This window comes from Syngnathus acus, unplaced genomic scaffold, assembly GCF_901709675.1.
Source record: "Syngnathus acus unplaced genomic scaffold, fSynAcu1.2, whole genome shotgun sequence".
Lineage (NCBI taxonomy): Eukaryota > Metazoa > Chordata > Actinopteri > Syngnathiformes > Syngnathidae > Syngnathus > Syngnathus acus.
The window spans coordinates 38,231-55,194 of record NW_023590238.1 but is presented as its reverse complement, the minus strand read 5'-3'; the positions used below and the strand labels follow the sequence as shown (position 1 = coordinate 55,194).

General features: G+C 46.8%; 3 protein-coding genes and 1 long non-coding RNA gene across 4 annotated transcripts; all 4 read left to right on the top strand.

Annotated features, from left to right (window-relative positions):
- The first annotated feature begins 7,766 nt into the window (after positions 1-7,766).
- LOC119119160 lies at positions 7,767-8,240 on the top strand. Its single transcript, XR_005097136.1, has 3 exons — positions 7,767-7,793; positions 8,016-8,124; positions 8,213-8,240. It is a non-coding gene; the product is annotated as an uncharacterized LOC119119160 (long non-coding RNA).
- A 92-nt stretch (positions 8,241-8,332) lies between these two features.
- LOC119119156 (C-type mannose receptor 2-like) lies at positions 8,333-9,407 on the top strand. Its single transcript, XM_037245678.1, has 4 exons — positions 8,333-8,493; positions 8,925-9,035; positions 9,120-9,227; positions 9,370-9,407. The coding sequence occupies exons 1-4, from the start codon at positions 8,385-8,387 to the stop codon at positions 9,405-9,407; spliced, it is 366 nt and encodes a 121-aa protein (XP_037101573.1). The 5' UTR covers positions 8,333-8,384.
- A 2,024-nt stretch (positions 9,408-11,431) lies between these two features.
- On the top strand, positions 11,432-12,143 carry LOC119119159 (snaclec dabocetin subunit alpha-like). Its single transcript, XM_037245682.1, has 4 exons — positions 11,432-11,518; positions 11,585-11,638; positions 11,717-11,872; positions 11,979-12,143. The coding sequence occupies exons 1-4, from the start codon at positions 11,500-11,502 to the stop codon at positions 12,122-12,124; spliced, it is 375 nt and encodes a 124-aa protein (XP_037101577.1). The 5' UTR covers positions 11,432-11,499; the 3' UTR covers positions 12,125-12,143.
- Positions 12,144-12,217: 74 nt separating this feature from the next.
- Positions 12,218-15,680, top strand: LOC119119155. The gene is made up of 17 exons (XM_037245677.1): positions 12,218-12,310; positions 12,377-12,424; positions 12,500-12,667; positions 13,057-13,182; positions 13,261-13,362; positions 13,436-13,465; positions 13,530-13,664; positions 14,012-14,164; positions 14,315-14,449; positions 14,511-14,659; positions 14,736-14,856; positions 14,929-14,980; positions 15,050-15,116; positions 15,186-15,313; positions 15,384-15,433; positions 15,492-15,612; positions 15,662-15,680. Exons 3-17 carry the CDS (start codon positions 12,559-12,561, stop codon positions 15,678-15,680), a joined length of 1,497 nt encoding a protein of 498 aa, XP_037101572.1. The 5' UTR covers positions 12,218-12,310; positions 12,377-12,424; positions 12,500-12,558.
- The last annotated feature ends 1,284 nt before the right edge of the window (positions 15,681-16,964 follow it).

Genomic DNA, 16,964 nt, shown 5'->3' with positions numbered 1-16,964 from the left:
TGTTTACGAGACTATTGATTCCACATACGGAGTTGGATTAAGGTGAGTGAGTGTTTTTTAACGGACAAAAGTGACCGGGTAGTGCAAATAAACAATACCAATCTAAATGTATTCTATTATTTTCACCGGGAGGAGTAATTTTAATAATATTATGTGTTATCGGGGGCCGCCATGACTTTGGCAAGGGCTTATGGGTATTTCTTAGTTGCTAATGCTCGCTAGCTGCGGTACGCGTAGGACGATATCGCTCCAAATAGGTGACTAGTTCGGTGATATATGTTGAATTTACGGCCGAATGGGACCGGGTGTCAATACAGGAACGGGCTCAGGAGGTTAAAACAAAAATTATTTGTTCGTTATTGATTTACGAAAGGACTTAGGTATTATTAGTGTCTATGGGCGGCGCCATTGTTTTGGGGCTGGGGCTTATGGGTGCTTCCGCATTGCTAATGCTCATAACATTAGCTACGATACGCCTACAGCTATTTCGTTACAAATATACGATCTTATTAATGTTATAAATTAATTTTACGGATGAATGGAATCGGGTAAAATACTTTAATAATACCAGGGGATTTGTGGACATTTTATTCCATTTTGATCGTTGTTTGGGAGAGATGATGTTGTGGAAGATAGGGGGATTACAGAAGCTGCCGGAGTAACTGACAGGAGTTTACGAGTACTTCTGGGGGGTTGGTACCTAGGAGTATCGCGATTTACGTTGATTTGTATTTCTAAATGTACGATTTGATTTAATAAAAAATATGAATTGAATTTTTAATAAAAAACTATGAATTGAATTTACATCTGAATGTTTTACGACTAACACAATTAAAGAGTGCCAATGGGTTATAGCCGAATTTTTTAGTGCTTATCAGTTGAATGGGGGGGGCGTGATTGGAGGACGAGAGCCGCCACGATGATTCGCCAAGGCTCTTGAGGGGGACGTTCAACGGTGGCGCTGTGACGCAGGAGAGTGGCACTGGGGAAGACCTTCTTTCCAGGTAATATGTAAGGTTACTCCGATTCTTTGAGAGAAACTTCTTTGATGACATAAAATGTATTAAGAGTGGAAATAATACCTTAAAGGTCATTAGCACAGGTAGGCCACATAGAGTCCAATTTGCATTTATAATAATAAGGGTGGTCCCCCAATAAAACTGAAATGAAGCAAAACAACATTAAGAGGAAAACAACATTAAATGGAATACAAAGGTGGTTCATGTACATTTAATAGTTGAACAAATCGGTACAACAAAAGGACTAGAAGACTGACCAATTGATCTACTCTGTCTGCGTTAAAGCTGGAGAGTTGACTGGACAAGCTACTGGAATTTCAATTGACGAAGTAGACACGCTCCGGGGCTTGATCGACCCCGGCGGGGCCTCCCTTGGGCGAGGGTGTCTGGTGATAATGGCCGAAACACTCTAAGACCCCAAGGTCCACTACTGATGAGGTGTCTACCAAATTTTGACATCCAAATTACCTACAACAATGACCCTTTCTAAACAAAACAGTTTCTTTAACAAAAATAGATTTTGAAAAAAAATATATTGGTTCAAACACAACTAAGGGTTAGTGGACACAATTAATATAAGGGGGGTCTGGTATTTAAGACAAGGGGGGTGTTGTGTTTAAGACGAGGAGGCCTTGTAGGTCTGTACTTTTCTGTAACTTTTCACTGTTTTTCCGTCTTGCTGGTTGGGGACCTGGGTGGCGCCTCGGCTGCCCGGAGTAGATTCTGGCGGAGTTGCGGTCTCACTTTGCCATCCTTCGTACCAAAAAAGAGATAGAAAAACAATTCAGATTTTGTATTACCTGGTACGGCGAGGTTTACTGCAGGGAATATACGCTGGTCGGTGCCTTCCATTGCCTTTTGTCTGGCCGGCGGGGTCGGCGGGTCCTTTGGGAAAGGTATGGTGAGACAAATTCAAAATGCCTAGCCCTAATCCCTGACCTCTAACCCTAACCCCTGACCTCTAACCCTAGCCTTGACCCCTAACCCCTGGTCCTGGCCCCTAGCCCTGACCCTGCTAGCCCTAACCCCTGACCCCTAACCTTAACCCCTAATCCTAACCCCTAATCCTAACCCTTGACCCCTAGCCCTGACCCTACTAACCCTAACCCCTAACCCTGACCATAATCCCTAACCCCGGACCCTAACCCTAACCTTAATCTCTAAGGAAAACAGTTGGTTGAATATAAAACCAAAACATTAGGTCAAGAATAATGCAAAGTGAATAGGCATAATGTAATCCAGGGTTGGAAGTTTAGGTGGGTTTCTCTGATTTGTTTTCTCTCACTTTTCAACTTTTTTTTCCCATCTTGCTGGCCGAAGACCTGGGTAGCGCCTCAGCTACTCGGGGGAGGTTCTGGCAGAGGTGCAGTCACACTTCGCCGTCCTTCGTACCCAATCCAGATTTTATGTGACCTGGTACGGCGGGTTTACTGGGGAGACATGCGTAGGCCCGTGCCTTCCGTTGCCTTCTATCTAACCGACAGGGTCGGCGGACCCTTTGGGGAAGGTTTAGCGAGACAAACTCAAAATACCTAACCAGCCAGTGCCCTTCGGACATCCGAGTATTACCTTAAGCCAAATTATCGGGTCGCATACTTTTCTAATTTTCCCGTTTCCCTGATATTTTCACCCTCTCGTCCCTCCTCCCCTCCTCTCAAGGGTAGAAGAGGGACGCCACCACGTGTCGGGTTTTTGGTCGAGATGCAGTCACATTTCCCAGTACCTGTCCGTGGACTCTCCTTTTCTTTATTTTTCTCTAACGCTTACTTTCTTGTTAAATAACTTCTCCCTCCCGTCCCTCCTCCCCTTCTGTCAAGGGTCGGAGAGGGAGAGGACCACGGGTTGGGTTTTGGTAGAGATGGCCTCATTTCCCATTGCCTTTCCGTGGTCTCTCTCTTTTATATTTCTCTAATTCTCACTTTCTCGCTATTGGCTAGAATAAAAAGGGCGCAGAGAGGCAACTTTTCCAACCTGGTTAGGGCCATCTTCAACCTCTACATAAGGCAGTGAAATGCTTGCAATCTACCTGAACATAGACTCTACAGGACCACTAGGAGCGAGGGGAGCAAGCTCTGAGAAGAATGATAGGTTCCCTCGCTTCGGAGGATGAATCAAGAGCACGGATTTGCAGGGCCTTTTCCATTGCGGCCTGAGAGGAGACGGGAGAGACGCCAATGGTGAGTTAAGAAGATGAAGACGAAGGTGAGGTAGAAGAAATAGCTTAGCCACCACTCATTGGAACGGGGAGAGGCCACACGGAGGAACTGAGAGAAACCCACAAAACTTACCAGCAGGTGAAGGAAGGCATTCACCCACTCAGGAAGAAAACTCGACGACGCGGGGAGTGCAAACAGCGGTAGATGTGCTGCTGGAGCTCCTTGAAGAAAGAAGAAGAAGATACCAAGAACCTGGTCCTAATTTTTCTGAAGCACGAAGAGGGAGAGAAGATCCATCACAACGACAGGTGAAGGAATGCATTCACCTACTTAGGATGAAAGCTCGACGACGTGCGAAGGGCCAATGGTAAATGTGCTGCAGGAACTCTTTGAAGAAAGAAGAAGAAGGTACCGAGAACCTGGTCATAATTCTTCTGAAGCACCAAAAAAAAGGGGGGGAGAAGATCCACCGCAACGGCTACTAGTGGAGACAGCATCGGTCCAAGCACGGGACACTGCAACACAAACTTCAAGTCCTAAATTCAACCAGATTCTAGTCTTGAAACTGAACCAAATTCTGAAATCAATTCCTTACCCTGAGTCAAATCCTAACCCTTAACCAAATTGCAAACTAAATCCTAAACTTGACCAAATCTAGATTCCAGAATGAATTTTAAATCCAACCAAATATCTAAAAATTTACGATTTAATTTAATTAAATTACAAAACGAAAAGGCGAAACTATAATCGAATCACATTTTTTATTTTAAAGCAGGCCCTAAAAGTAAAAAGAAGAATTTTTCTTCAAACGCATAAAAGAAAACATTGGACGTGATGGGACACTGGAGGGCGCCCTTGACACATTAAATCGCGTTGGTACCAACGGACCTCAGTTAGACGTGAATATTATGGACTTAATATTATCCTTTGAATTTAGAAACGAGTAAGTTGGAAAACACTATTAAATAGTATTAAGAGGTTTTTCAATAAGTTTGATTCTAATCGAATTTTGGAACGAATGCTTTGGTTGGCATGATGGCTGGCGGAGGATTGCTCTGACGTACGGCGGAAAAAAAAAAAGGTGGGGGTTACTTCCGGTTTGGCTAATGTTTACTAGCTGCCTTGTTTACGAGACTATTGATTCCACATACGGAGTTGGATTAAGGTGAGTGAGTGTTTTTTAACGGACAAAAGTGACCGGGTAGTGCAAATAAACAATACCAATCTAAATGTATTCTATTATTTTCACCGGGAGGAGTAATTTTAATAATATTATGTGTTATCGGGGGCCGCCATGACTTTGGCAAGGGCTTATGGGTATTTCTTAGTTGCTAATGCTCGCTAGCTGCGGTACGCGTAGGACGATATCGCTCCAAATAGGTGACTAGTTCGGTGATATATGTTGAATTTACGGCCGAATGGGACCGGGTGTCAATACAGGAACGGGCTCAGGAGGTTAAAACAAAAATTATTTGTTCGTTATTGATTTACGAAAGGACTTAGGTATTATTAGTGTCTATGGGCGGCGCCATTGTTTTGGGGCTGGGGCTTATGGGTGCTTCCGCATTGCTAATGCTCATAACATTAGCTACGATACGCCTACAGCTATTTCGTTACAAATATACGATCTTATTAATGTTATAAATTAATTTTACGGATGAATGGAATCGGGTAAAATACTTTAATAATACCAGGGGATTTGTGGACATTTTATTCCATTTTGATCGTTGTTTGGGAGAGATGATGTTGTGGAAGATAGGGGGATTACAGAAGCTGCCGGAGTAACTGACAGGAGTTTACGAGTACTTCTGGGGGGTTGGTACCTAGGAGTATCGCGATTTACGTTGATTTGTATTTCTAAATGTACGATTTGATTTAATAAAAAATATGAATTGAATTTTTAATAAAAAACTATGAATTGAATTTACATCTGAATGTTTTACGACTAACACAATTAAAGAGTGCCAATGGGTTATAGCCGAATTTTTTAGTGCTTATCAGTTGAATGGGGGGGGCGTGATTGGAGGACGAGAGCCGCCACGATGATTCGCCAAGGCTCTTGAGGGGGACGTTCAACGGTGGCGCTGTGACGCAGGAGAGTGGCACTGGGGAAGACCTTCTTTCCAGGTAATATGTAAGGTTACTCCGATTCTTTGAGAGAAACTTCTTTGATGACATAAAATGTATTAAGAGTGGAAATAATACCTTAAAGGTCATTAGCACAGGTAGGCCACATAGAGTCCAATTTGCATTTATAATAATAAGGGTGGTCCCCCAATAAAACTGAAATGAAGCAAAACAACATTAAGAGGAAAACAACATTAAATGGAATACAAAGGTGGTTCATGTACATTTAATAGTTGAACAAATCGGTACAACAAAAGGACTAGAAGACTGACCAATTGATCTACTCTGTCTGCGTTAAAGCTGGAGAGTTGACTGGACAAGCTACTGGAATTTCAATTGACGAAGTAGACACGCTCCGGGGCTTGATCGACCCCGGCGGGGCCTCCCTTGGGCGAGGGTGTCTGGTGATAATGGCCGAAACACTCTAAGACCCCAAGGTCCACTACTGATGAGGTGTCTACCAAATTTTGACATCCAAATTACCTACAACAATGACCCTTTCTAAACAAAACAGTTTCTTTAACAAAAATAGATTTTGAAAAAAAATATATTGGTTCAAACACAACTAAGGGTTAGTGGACACAATTAATATAAGGGGGGTCTGGTATTTAAGACAAGGGGGGTGTTGTGTTTAAGACGAGGAGGCCTTGTAGGTCTGTACTTTTCTGTAACTTTTCACTGTTTTTCCGTCTTGCTGGTTGGGGACCTGGGTGGCGCCTCGGCTGCCCGGAGTAGATTCTGGCGGAGTTGCGGTCTCACTTTGCCATCCTTCGTACCAAAAAAGAGATAGAAAAACAATTCAGATTTTGTATTACCTGGTACGGCGAGGTTTACTGCAGGGAATATACGCTGGTCGGTGCCTTCCATTGCCTTTTGTCTGGCCGGCGGGGTCGGCGGGTCCTTTGGGAAAGGTATGGTGAGACAAATTCAAAATGCCTAGCCCTAATCCCTGACCTCTAACCCTAACCCCTGACCTCTAACCCTAGCCTTGACCCCTAACCCCTGGTCCTGGCCCCTAGCCCTGACCCTGCTAGCCCTAACCCCTGACCCCTAACCTTAACCCCTAATCCTAACCCCTAATCCTAACCCTTGACCCCTAGCCCTGACCCTACTAACCCTAACCCCTAACCCTGACCATAATCCCTAACCCTAACCTTAATCTCTAAGGAAAACAGTTGGTTGAATATAAAACCAAAACATTAGGTCAAGAATAATGCAAAGTGAATAGGCATAATGTAATCCAGGGTTGGAAGTTTAGGTGGGTTTCTCTGATTTGTTTTCTCTCACTTTTCAACTTTTTTTTCCCATCTTGCTGGCCGAAGACCTGGGTAGCGCCTCAGCTACTCGGGGGAGGTTCTGGCAGAGGTGCAGTCACACTTCGCCGTCCTTCGTACCCAATCCAGATTTTATGTGACCTGGTACGGCGGGTTTACTGGGGAGACATGCGTAGGCCCGTGCCTTCCGTTGCCTTCTATCTAACCGACAGGGTCGGCGGACCCTTTGGGGAAGGTTTAGCGAGACAAACTCAAAATACCTAACCCTAACCCTAACCCTAACCCTAACCCAAATAAAGAAAAGGAAAATCACTTTCATAAAACAAGCGCAGTTCGCTATAAAAGGGCCGTTCGGAGCAGGAAGCTCTCAGTCTCGATGCGGCCATGGAGGAGGAAGCAGCTCCCCATGCTATTAAACTAAACCAAATTTAGGGACAATTCCTGTGTGCCAGACCTGAGGAAGGCACAAAAGATGCCGAAACGTTGTCGATGGTCACACAGATGAACAAAATGGAGCGCAAAATGACGCCAGTAGAAACTAATTGGAAGCAAATAATGAATTACCCACGCTCTACCCAGATAGGAGAGCGCATGGATGCCGCACAGAGCAAGATGCTCTCGCTCCACCCAAATAGGGGAGTCGAATGATTGTGCGAGGTACGTATATAGGGTTGAACGCAAACGCAGCTGTCAATCAATCATGCCAAATCGAGACTCATTTATTATTTATATAACAAAGGCGACCGGATAGGGAAAGTACAATCAGAAACAAACATACAATAAGCACAAACATGTGTTCAAGGTCGAAAAAGATCTTTATTAAGCCCAAATTGGTCCTGGCCAGCATGGCTGGCGCGGCCGCAGCGGGCAGGATGCTCTGGAGCTGGTTGTGGGGTGCGGGCCAGGATGGTAGGACCGTGCATTTGCTCCTCTCCTTCGGGGGAGGAACTCCATACCATCACCCTAACCCTAACCCTAACCCTAACCCTTGCCTGGGGAGGCCGCCTGGCTAGCGTCCACTCCAAGAAAGAGGCCCAATTTGTGTATGGTGAGCACCAAGAGGAACCGCCGCAGTCGTCATTTGACTGAAGCTCTTCTTGCCCTGAAGCTCGTGTTCTCCTTCCTTTCCTCAAGATCACTCGCAAACCTTACAATCTGCTTTCGTGGGACTCAAGAAGGAGGACGACGACTACGAGTGGAGTGACGGAACAACTTACGTAAGTGAAATGCCTTTGAAAAAGTCATTTTTCAAAATCTGAGCTGGCAAAGTCCAAATTTGAGTAGGATAAAAATAAAAGTGGACATAGGAGAAATGTTGCTCGAGGCTTCAAATTTTGGATTGTTTTGGAGGGGAAATGGGCAAAACTTGGGCGCGATTGCCGAGGAAGGGCGTTGGGAAGCCGAGCAGACAGAGTCCAACATGCTCATGTCGTCCGCAGGACTACAAGTGTAAAAATGACACCAAGGGGGACTGCGCGTTCCCAAATTCTGTTGGGGAGTTGAGTGCCAGCTCCTGCACAACGGAGCGGCCATTTGTCTGCAAAACAGGTGCAAACGCCCCTCCCGAGCGCTCCTTCTGCACACATCAAGCATTTGCTCATATTTGTAAACACCATTCCCCCCTCTTCCCCTACAGCCAAGCACGGAGGGGTTCCACAGCTGCCCTCATTAGTCGGCCAACCGGGTAGGTGTCCCGCACTGCCGCCGTCTTACGCTGTCTTGCGCCATCTTACGCCGTCTGGCTCGCAGAATGGACTGTTACATGCGGCTGGTGGCTGGACGACCCAATCAACGACTTCTGCTACCTGATGATCCGCCAGCCCACCAAGACTTGGAAGGAGGCGCAAGCCAACTGCCAACGCCTCCACGGGAACCTGCTCAGCATCACCGACCGCGATGAGCAGGTCTTTGTGCATGGTAGGCGGCCATTTGTTGGTGTCACGAATGAATGGATGGACGGATGGATGGACGGATGGATGAATGGATTGATGGATGAATGGATGAATGAATCGAACAAACGAATGAATGGTGTCGTTCCAAAATGCGCCTCATGGGCTCAATGAGCGGGTCAGTAAAGCGCATCTCTGGAAGATCCACCTAAGAGCACCCCAATCCACTGACTCTTTCAAAACCGGACTTAAAACTCACCTCTTTACTCTAGCATTTCCGTAATTCCTGTTCCCATATCCTGGTTGTCGTCCAGTTGTTTTATACTTGTCCTTGCTTTGTTTTCTTGTTTTTACTTGCCATGTAGCACTTTGAGATTCCTCCGAATGTAAAGTGCGTTATAAATATAATGTATTATTATTATTATTAGATCCTGTTCCACCTTTGCCTTGGGTCCACAGGTTACGTCAGGTCTCTGCCCTCTCTGTGGTTGGGCGCCGATGTCTCCACCACGGAAGATGACGCCCAATGGACTGACGGATCCCCGTTCACTTACAGCCACTCGAGTGCAGGTCGGTCTGAAAGCATGTCTGATGCTTGTCGGCTGCACTTTGGAGGAACGGCGCAGCGCTGAGATCTTGTCTCCCTCCCTCTAGGTGACCCCGAAGAGGGGAAGTGTCTTTCCTTATTCACTGACAGCGGCGCCTGGAAGCACGACACGTGCGACAAGAAGAGAAGCTACGTCTGCAAGAAGATGAAAAAAGGTGAGTAAGTTGTGATGCTCCGCTGGCCGTCATCGTGCATTGACGTCCGTCTGTGCCCTGACGTCCGTCTTTGCCCTGACGTTTGTCTTTGCCCCGACGTCCGTCTTTGCCCTGACGTCTGTCTTTGCCTTTCCTCTTGCAGGAGTGGCAGAACCTTTGCTGTCTTCTGACGGTAAGTAGCCTGACAAAATTAGTCACAAATTCTGTGCAATTGTTCTTATTTTATTAAGTACGCAAATGTACTTGAATGTTTTTCGCGTTGACTCGCATGTGGCAATGTTTGTTTCACAACCGTGCTTTATAAAGGTGATTTTTTTTTTTAGGGATCATTTAGAATTGTAAACGTCTCTGATGCCATTGGGCTAACCCAGTGCTTCTCAATTATTTTCTGTGATGCCCCCCCCCTAGGGAGAAGAAAATATTTCGCGCACCCCCCCCTTCCATGTTATTAACATTAAAAAAAAACAAAAAATAAATAAAAAAAGATCAACTTACAATAAAGAATAACTTTATTATTAACATTGTTTTTAGTCTGTAACAGATCAAAGTGCATCACTGCCTGAAATTAAAAAATAAATTATAAGTATTCAAACTATAAACATTCTTGACCAACTGCCATTTTATGATGAAAAAAAATACATCCATCTATCCATCCATTTTCTTTACCGCTTAGTCCCCACGGGGGTCGCGGGCGTGCTGGAGCCTATCCCAGCCGTCGTCGGGCAGTAGGCGGGGGACATCCTGAACCGGTTGCCAGCCAATCACAGGTCACACAGAAACAAACACCCATACGCACTCGCACTCACACCTAGGGACGATTTGGAGTGCTCAATCGGCCTACCAAGCATGTTTTTGGGATGTGGGAGGAAACCGGAGTGCCAGGAGAACCCCCACGCGGGCCCCGTGGGAGAACATGCAAACTCCACACAGGGAGGGCCGGAGGTGGAATCGAACCCGCACCCTCCTAGCTGTGAGGCGGACGTGCTACCCAGTGCGCCACCGAGCTGCAATACAAATAAATACAAAAAAAATAAAATAAAATAATAATAAACATACATAATATTAACAGCAATAAATAAGATTCAATTCAAAGTAATCAGCAACATTAACTCAGGAGCACAATATATAAAAGAATGTAACCTACAAAACAAAAATGAATAAAACAATTTGTGCTGTTCTTTAATCAAAATGAGGCAGCATTCCACGGCTGCAGGTAGTATCAGCTCTTCTGCAATGGTGTTTTTTTTTTTTGGTTTTTGTTTTGCACTGAGCAATATGGTACGCTGCTTTAAACGATGCTTACAGTGCTTGCTGATTGACTAAAGTAGCATTCACAAAGTGGGATGATTGTTGGCAACCCTGCTCAACATTTTTCCACGGTGTCCCACTGCACTTTTTTTCGCCTTCTCTGTGCTACCGCCACCTACTGCAGTGGATGTCTAATTACCCTTTCATCCAGTACAGCCAAAAGAAAAGCATGTTCCCTGGTGTCACACGCGCCCCCCTTGGTATCGCGCCGCACTGGGCTAACCTATCAAGTCGAGTCCCGGATCTTCCAATTTGCCCGAGAAAATGTAGATTTGGCCAACCGTGACCCGCAAATTAGCCTTTGCTCAAAATGGTGGACTGAAGGGCAAAAACAGGTGTGTGCTCTGATCTGTTCCCCAAATTTTGCCCTCAGCCAACAAGTGTGCTCCCGGGTGGCTCGAGCTCGACTCCAGCTGCTACAAGAAGGTGGTGAAGCCCAACGGTTGGCTGGGGGCCTGGCACCACTGCGTCTGGGAGGGCGGCGACCTGCTCTCCATCACCACCTCGGCCGAGGAGTACTTTGTGAAGGACACCATGGGCGAGGGCACCCGCTTCTGGCTGGGACTCTCCAACCAGGTGAGACGGAAGCGCAAGCAGTCGTGGACTCTGCAGCAACAACTGGAACCGTTTTCTTCCCCCCCCCCCCCAGAAATGCGACGACGTCTGGTGTCGCTTTGAAGGTGGGAGCCAGAAGCTGACCTGGTCCGATGGCGAGACAATGAACCACACCAACTGGGCCTCAAATCAACTCGAAAGGTAAGCCGTAACAACTTTGCATGCTGTTGTCAGGCGGAGACGCGTAAAGGTTCTGGAACCAATTTTGAGAAGGACCACTCAAGGAAAATGCCTTTTTTTTTTATCTACCGACAGCGCCAACGTTTCGTCCTGCGCCTACGTCAACCAAGGGGGAAGGGGTGAGCCCGGCAACTGGAGGTCTGGCTCCTGTGATTCCTCGTTGGCCTACATGTGCAAACGGCCGCTGAGTAAGCCTCCACGTCTGCGGTCACTTTGCCGTTGAAAGGCGCAAACGGTCTTTTTTTTTTTTGCAGGCTGCCCGAAGGGACGGACGTGTTCCCCCAAAGGTGGTCTTGCTGTAGTGGAGAGTGAGTTGCAGCACGCTTATTTGCACTTTAACCATGTGGTCATGGTTTCCTCCTCAATGTTCTCCATTGTGGCCTCAGCTTCCACCTGCGACACGGGCAACCTACTGTATGGCGATCATTGCTACTTTTACTCAAAGCTGTACAAAGATTGGGAGGATGCCGAGAAGTTCTGTGTTGCCCAGAAAGGCCACCTGGCTAGCGTCCACTCATGGCAAGAGGCTCAATTCGTGTTTGGTGAGCGCTAAGACGAACCGCCGCAGTCGTCGGTCCCACAAAGCTGCCGTCATTTAGCCGAAGCTCTTCTTGCCCTGAAGCTCTTGTTGTCCTTCCTTTCCTCAAGATCACTCGCAAAGCGTTTGGTTTTCTTGGCTGGGACTGAAGAAGAAAAGCAACGACTATGAGTATAGTGACGGAACAGCTTTTGTAAGTAAATTGTTGACGGACTTTGGAAAAGTCATTCTGCACGAGCTAGGTTGGGAAAGTTGAAATTTGAGCACAACAATTGCGCGGAGGAAGGGCGTTGGGAAGCCGAGAGTCCAACACCCTCATGTCGTCCGCAGGACTACAAGGTCTGGCAAGATGACACCACGAGGGACTGCGCATTCCCAAATTCTGTTGGGAAGATCGGCGGCAGCCCCTGCACAACGAAGCGGCCATTTGTCTGCAAAACAGGTGCAAAAATGTCCCTCCTGAGCGCTCCTTCATGCACTTGCTCATTCGCCCTCCTTTACCATGCAGCCAAGCGTGGAGGGCCTCGACAGCTGCCACCATTAGTCAGCCAACAGGGTAGGTGTCTCGCACTGCCGCCGTCTTCTACGCGGTCTTATGCTGTTTTGCCTTCCTGCGCCGTCTATCTCGCAGGCTGGACTGACAAATGCGGCTGGTGGCTGGACGACCCCTCGGACGACTTCTGCTACCTGATGATCCGCCAGCCCACCAAGACCTGGCAGGAGGCGCAAGCCGACTGCAAAGGCCGCCAAGGGAACCTGCTCAGCATCGCCGACTCGGACGAGCAGGGCTTCGTACGCGGTAGGAGGCCATGAATTAAAATATATTGGCCATAAACAAGTGGATCAATTCTTATTCTCCAACATGAAGCAAACGAGAAATAGAAGCTAAAGTAAATTGAAAAAGGCGTCATGTCTTCGTACGCGGTCTTCATACGGCCATGAATTTGCTAAGTCTTTGAGAAAAACCTTTTTTTCCTGCTACGCCTTCCTTTCCAACTCAAAACCTGATAAACCCGAGCGAGATATGGCCAGCGTTGCTCGGTTGTTGTTGTTTTTTTTGTTGTTTCACTCTCTGTTGCAGTCTTGTTAGCGCTTTGTCACGGCTGTGCCGCACCCATCAGGTTGTAGTGCAGAGTCAAGTGTGAGTCGTTTTGGAATAATCTTGCATGTTCTCCTTGGGATCCAAAGGTATCGCCAAGCTTCTGGCGATGAATGATGACGCCTCCCTGTGGTTGGGCGCCGACGCCTCCATCAAGCGTGACGGCGACAAGTGGACTGACGGATCCCCCTTCTCTTACCTCCGCTCGAGTGCAGGTCGGGCTGAGGCGGTTGTCAGCTGCACTTTGGAGGAACGGATGAGCGCTCAGATCTTGTTTGCCTCCCTCCCTCCAGGTGTCCCTGAAGGGGGGAAATGTCTTTTCATGCTCACTGGCAGCGGCGACTGGAAGCGCGACACGTGCGACAAGAAGAGAGGCTACGTCTGCAAGAAAAGAGGTAAGTGAGATGTGACGCCCCGCGGTGGACCGTCATCACGTGTCGACATCCACTTTCTGGTTCCCGCTTCTAGGAAAGACACATCAGCTGCCGCCACATGACGGTAAGTCGCCTTCAACGTCTGTGTAAAAAAAGACGGAGAGAAGTCAACGGTTGTGCTCTCACAGGCTACAAGAAGAAGCTTGTCTGCCAAGACGATTGGAAATCCCTCGAATGTCCCGATGAAAGAGTCATCCGCATACGGTCGGCTTTCCATGGACGGGAGCGTGGCGACGTCTGTCCGAGTGGCGGCGGATCACGCGGTAAGAATCCTCCAGTGGCATCGTTGTTTTTGGCTCGCTGTCCTGGAGCCGTTTCTGTCACGAGGTTTTCACACGCCGTCAGCGTTGGCGGTAACTCGTTTGTAACATATAACTCAATATAAAAATGCATGGACGTGTGAGCGATGGCAATAGAAAATGTTTATTTGACCTTTTCTTGAATAAAAATAGAAAACGATGAAAAAGAGCTAGGCCGGGCGCTTTTTGGATTCCTCTTTTTCTAATAGTCATTAACCATTAAAATCCCCTACGTCCTGTGACAAGTTGAAGTCAGTATGTAAGTGTGCGAATAAAATGCGCGTGAAATGGTGGTGTGTTGTCACTTGCAGATGACTGCAGGGTGGAAGGGGCTCTCCGTCACTTCAGAGGATTGTGTGACAACTATCAGATTTGCCCCATTTACCCCATTTCCCTTACGGTTACGGGCTCCTGCCCTGGTGTCTCCAAATACCTCCGCGTCGTCTACAGCTGTGAGAAGAAAGGTGGGCTTCACATCCTGACACTTGCCGATGATGTGCAAGGAAAGAATCCAACGGATCCCCAGATAGAGCGTCGGCTAGGAACGGGTGACCAGACATGAGAATGAATGAGCGAGCGTGCCTTCCACATTGTCTTTTTTTGTCTTTCCTCAGTGTGTCTTGATAGTCTGGGCATCGCTGACGGGAGAATCCCAGACTCCTCTTTTTCCGCCTCTTCCTCTGCGATCAATGCCAAACCTCACAAAGCGCGTCGGGGGGGCAGCGGTTGCTGGAGACCCTCCGAAATGTGTACGTAAAAACAAAAGTTGTGGTTTGGTATCCTGAGCAATGGAATTCCTTCCGCCCTCAGTCGGCAGCTGGATCCAGGTGAACCTCGGTCAGAACTTCAAGGTGACAGGCATTGAGACCCAGAGCTGTACATACCGATTGCAAAGTTCCAGCGTATTTGCGATGCAGTTCAGTATTGACGGAATGACTTGGTATGACCACCCAAAGCAGGTGAGTGGCCGCTGACTCTCGACTTTGTCGTCCAGGCTGCAGTCGTTCCTTGCAAACGCGTGTGTTTTGTTTCCAGCCTTCTGTGGGGACGTATATTCTAACCAGGCCCGTGTTCGCCCAGTACGTCCGCCTCCTGCCAAAGTTTTTGGGCCTACGCTTTGACGTCTTAGGGTGCACGTCTGACGACACCCCTCGCAGTGAGTACGACGTTTGGAGTGCAGTGAGAAACTAGCAAGAAACGGGCTTTGATTTTCCCTTCTGACCCACAGACATCTTATGCAGCAGCACAGCCGCCAACCTCGGCCTCAACGGTTCAATGACGTGAGTCGGACTTGATAAGACGTTTCTTGCCGAAAAGCCTCCTCCTTACTAGACAAACTACTTCCGCAGGGTGCGGTGCCCACTGGGCTGCGCCCAAGCCGGCTACAAGGTCTACGGAACACGGCTCTACGACCAAGTATGTTAATTACCGCACGACCTGCAAGCGGAGTTCTTGTTCTATGTCTGAGACGTTCTCTGAGTGCAGGACTCAAACATCTGCGCGGCCGCTATTCACTCGGGCATCATTGAGATTGGAGGAGATGTGACTTTGCTGAAGACACTGCCACAGAAAGCCTACAACGGCTCCACCTGTAACGGAATCACCTCAAAAGTGTGCGTGCTCCGCTTTCACTGGCGAGTCCACTTAAAGATGCCCGGCTCATTCTCACTTTACTGTCTGCAGATATGTTAACAAATTGGCTCCGTCTCCGTCTTACACTTTTGCTGACACGGGTGAGTAGAATGTCCAGAATAGAAAGCATTTCTTCACGTGACGCTATCTTGCACGCAGAGCCGAGATGCTTGGGACCTGACTGGGAGGAGTTTGCGGACTTCTGCTACAAACGTTTTGATGATACAAAGAAGTGGTACGACGCTCAACACTTCTGCAGGAGTCTCGATGCAGAGCTGGTGTCTATCCTCTCCGAGGCTGAGCGGGATTGGCAGCACGACCTCGTGAAGCTTGGTGCGTGCGCGCTAAGCGTCGCTCACATCGGCTCGATATCTGCCATATCTGGAAAACGAATGAGAGCTCTGTTGCCGTTTGTCCTCTGCAGCCCCTGGAAACACGACGTGGACCGGACTGAACGACCTGGTCAATCGCGGCAGATTCGTGTGGTCGGACCGCCAGAAGGTGACCTTCACAAACTGGGCTCCGGGAAAACCTACCGGCCTGATGGAGAATTGCGTGGCCACCTTGAGCCAGGTAGGTGCAGAAAAGATTGACCCGCTCGCCGAAGACAAGTTTAGATTTAAAATCGATCTCATTTTGACTTTCAGTCTGGCAAATGGAAGAAGATGTCCTGCATGGAATTAAACGGCTACGTGTGCAAGATGCCCACAGCGCGTTACACGCGGGATATAAAAGGCGCCAATGGAAGTTGCGAGTAATCATATGAATGCAATTGACCTTGCATGATCATTCTGCTTGGTTTACCATGCATTTTGATTGACTGATTGATTTACCATGCATTCTTATGATTGATTTACCATGCAGTAGTCATCTTGTTAGAGTTACCATGTGTTATTATTCTGTTTAAGTTACCATGCATTCTTCTTCTTGACTTAACGTGATATTATGATTTACCATGTGTTATTATTCTGTAAGTTACCATGCATTCTTCTTCTTCTTGACTTAACGTGATATTATGATTTACCATGCATTATTATTATTTTGTTCAATTTACCATGCATTATTATGATTGATGAACCATGCATTAGTCTTTTTGTTAGATTTACCATGTTATTATTCTGTTTAAGTTACCATGCATTCTTCTTTTTGACTTAACATGTGATATTATGATTTACCATGCATTATTATTATTTTGTTCAATTTACCATGCATTATTATGATTGATTAACCATGCATTCTTCTTCTTGACTTAACATGTGATATTATTTTGTTCAATTTAACATGTTATTATTCTCTTAGATTTACCATGCATTTTCATAATTGATTTCTTATATTTCATTTACTTACCATGCATTATTATTCCATCTGTCATGTTTAATTGACCCCAAAAAAACAATAAAATAATAAAGACAATTGGTGTCACCTGTTAACTCATTGAATAGTTTACTGTTTTGGACAGGGCAATTTTATAATCTGGTCAATTAGATCATACTTTATTACTCCTGATGTACGAGTATTAGTCAGACCTCCTCATGACGCCATTTTGGTGCATTTTTGCATGGCTCTTTGTAACAATTTGGAAAAAAAGATGTACTCTATTGCTTTTGTAACAATTTGGAAAAAAAGATGTAC

Excerpts from the sequence above, each read along its gene's own strand:
- LOC119119156 (XM_037245678.1), top strand. The coding sequence starts at position 8,385 with ATGATCCGCCAGCCCACCAAGACTTGGAAGGAGGCGCAAGCCAACTGC. Across the intron at positions 8,494-8,924 it reads TGAGCAGGTCTTTGTGCATG|GTTACGTCAGGTCTCTGCCC; the intron begins GTAGGCGGCCAT and ends TTGGGTCCACAG. Across the intron at positions 9,036-9,119 it reads TTACAGCCACTCGAGTGCAG|GTGACCCCGAAGAGGGGAAG; the intron begins GTCGGTCTGAAA and ends CCCTCCCTCTAG.
- LOC119119159 (XM_037245682.1), top strand. Across the intron at positions 11,639-11,716 it reads TGGTCTTGCTGTAGTGGAGA|CTTCCACCTGCGACACGGGC; the intron begins GTGAGTTGCAGC and ends TTGTGGCCTCAG. Across the intron at positions 11,873-11,978 it reads AGAGGCTCAATTCGTGTTTG|ATCACTCGCAAAGCGTTTGG; the intron begins GTGAGCGCTAAG and ends CCTTTCCTCAAG.
- LOC119119155 (XM_037245677.1), top strand. The coding sequence starts at position 12,559 with ATGATCCGCCAGCCCACCAAGACCTGGCAGGAGGCGCAAGCCGACTGC. Across the intron at positions 13,665-14,011 it reads GAGTGGCGGCGGATCACGCG|ATGACTGCAGGGTGGAAGGG; the intron begins GTAAGAATCCTC and ends TGTCACTTGCAG. Across the intron at positions 14,857-14,928 it reads GTCTGACGACACCCCTCGCA|ACATCTTATGCAGCAGCACA; the intron begins GTGAGTACGACG and ends TCTGACCCACAG.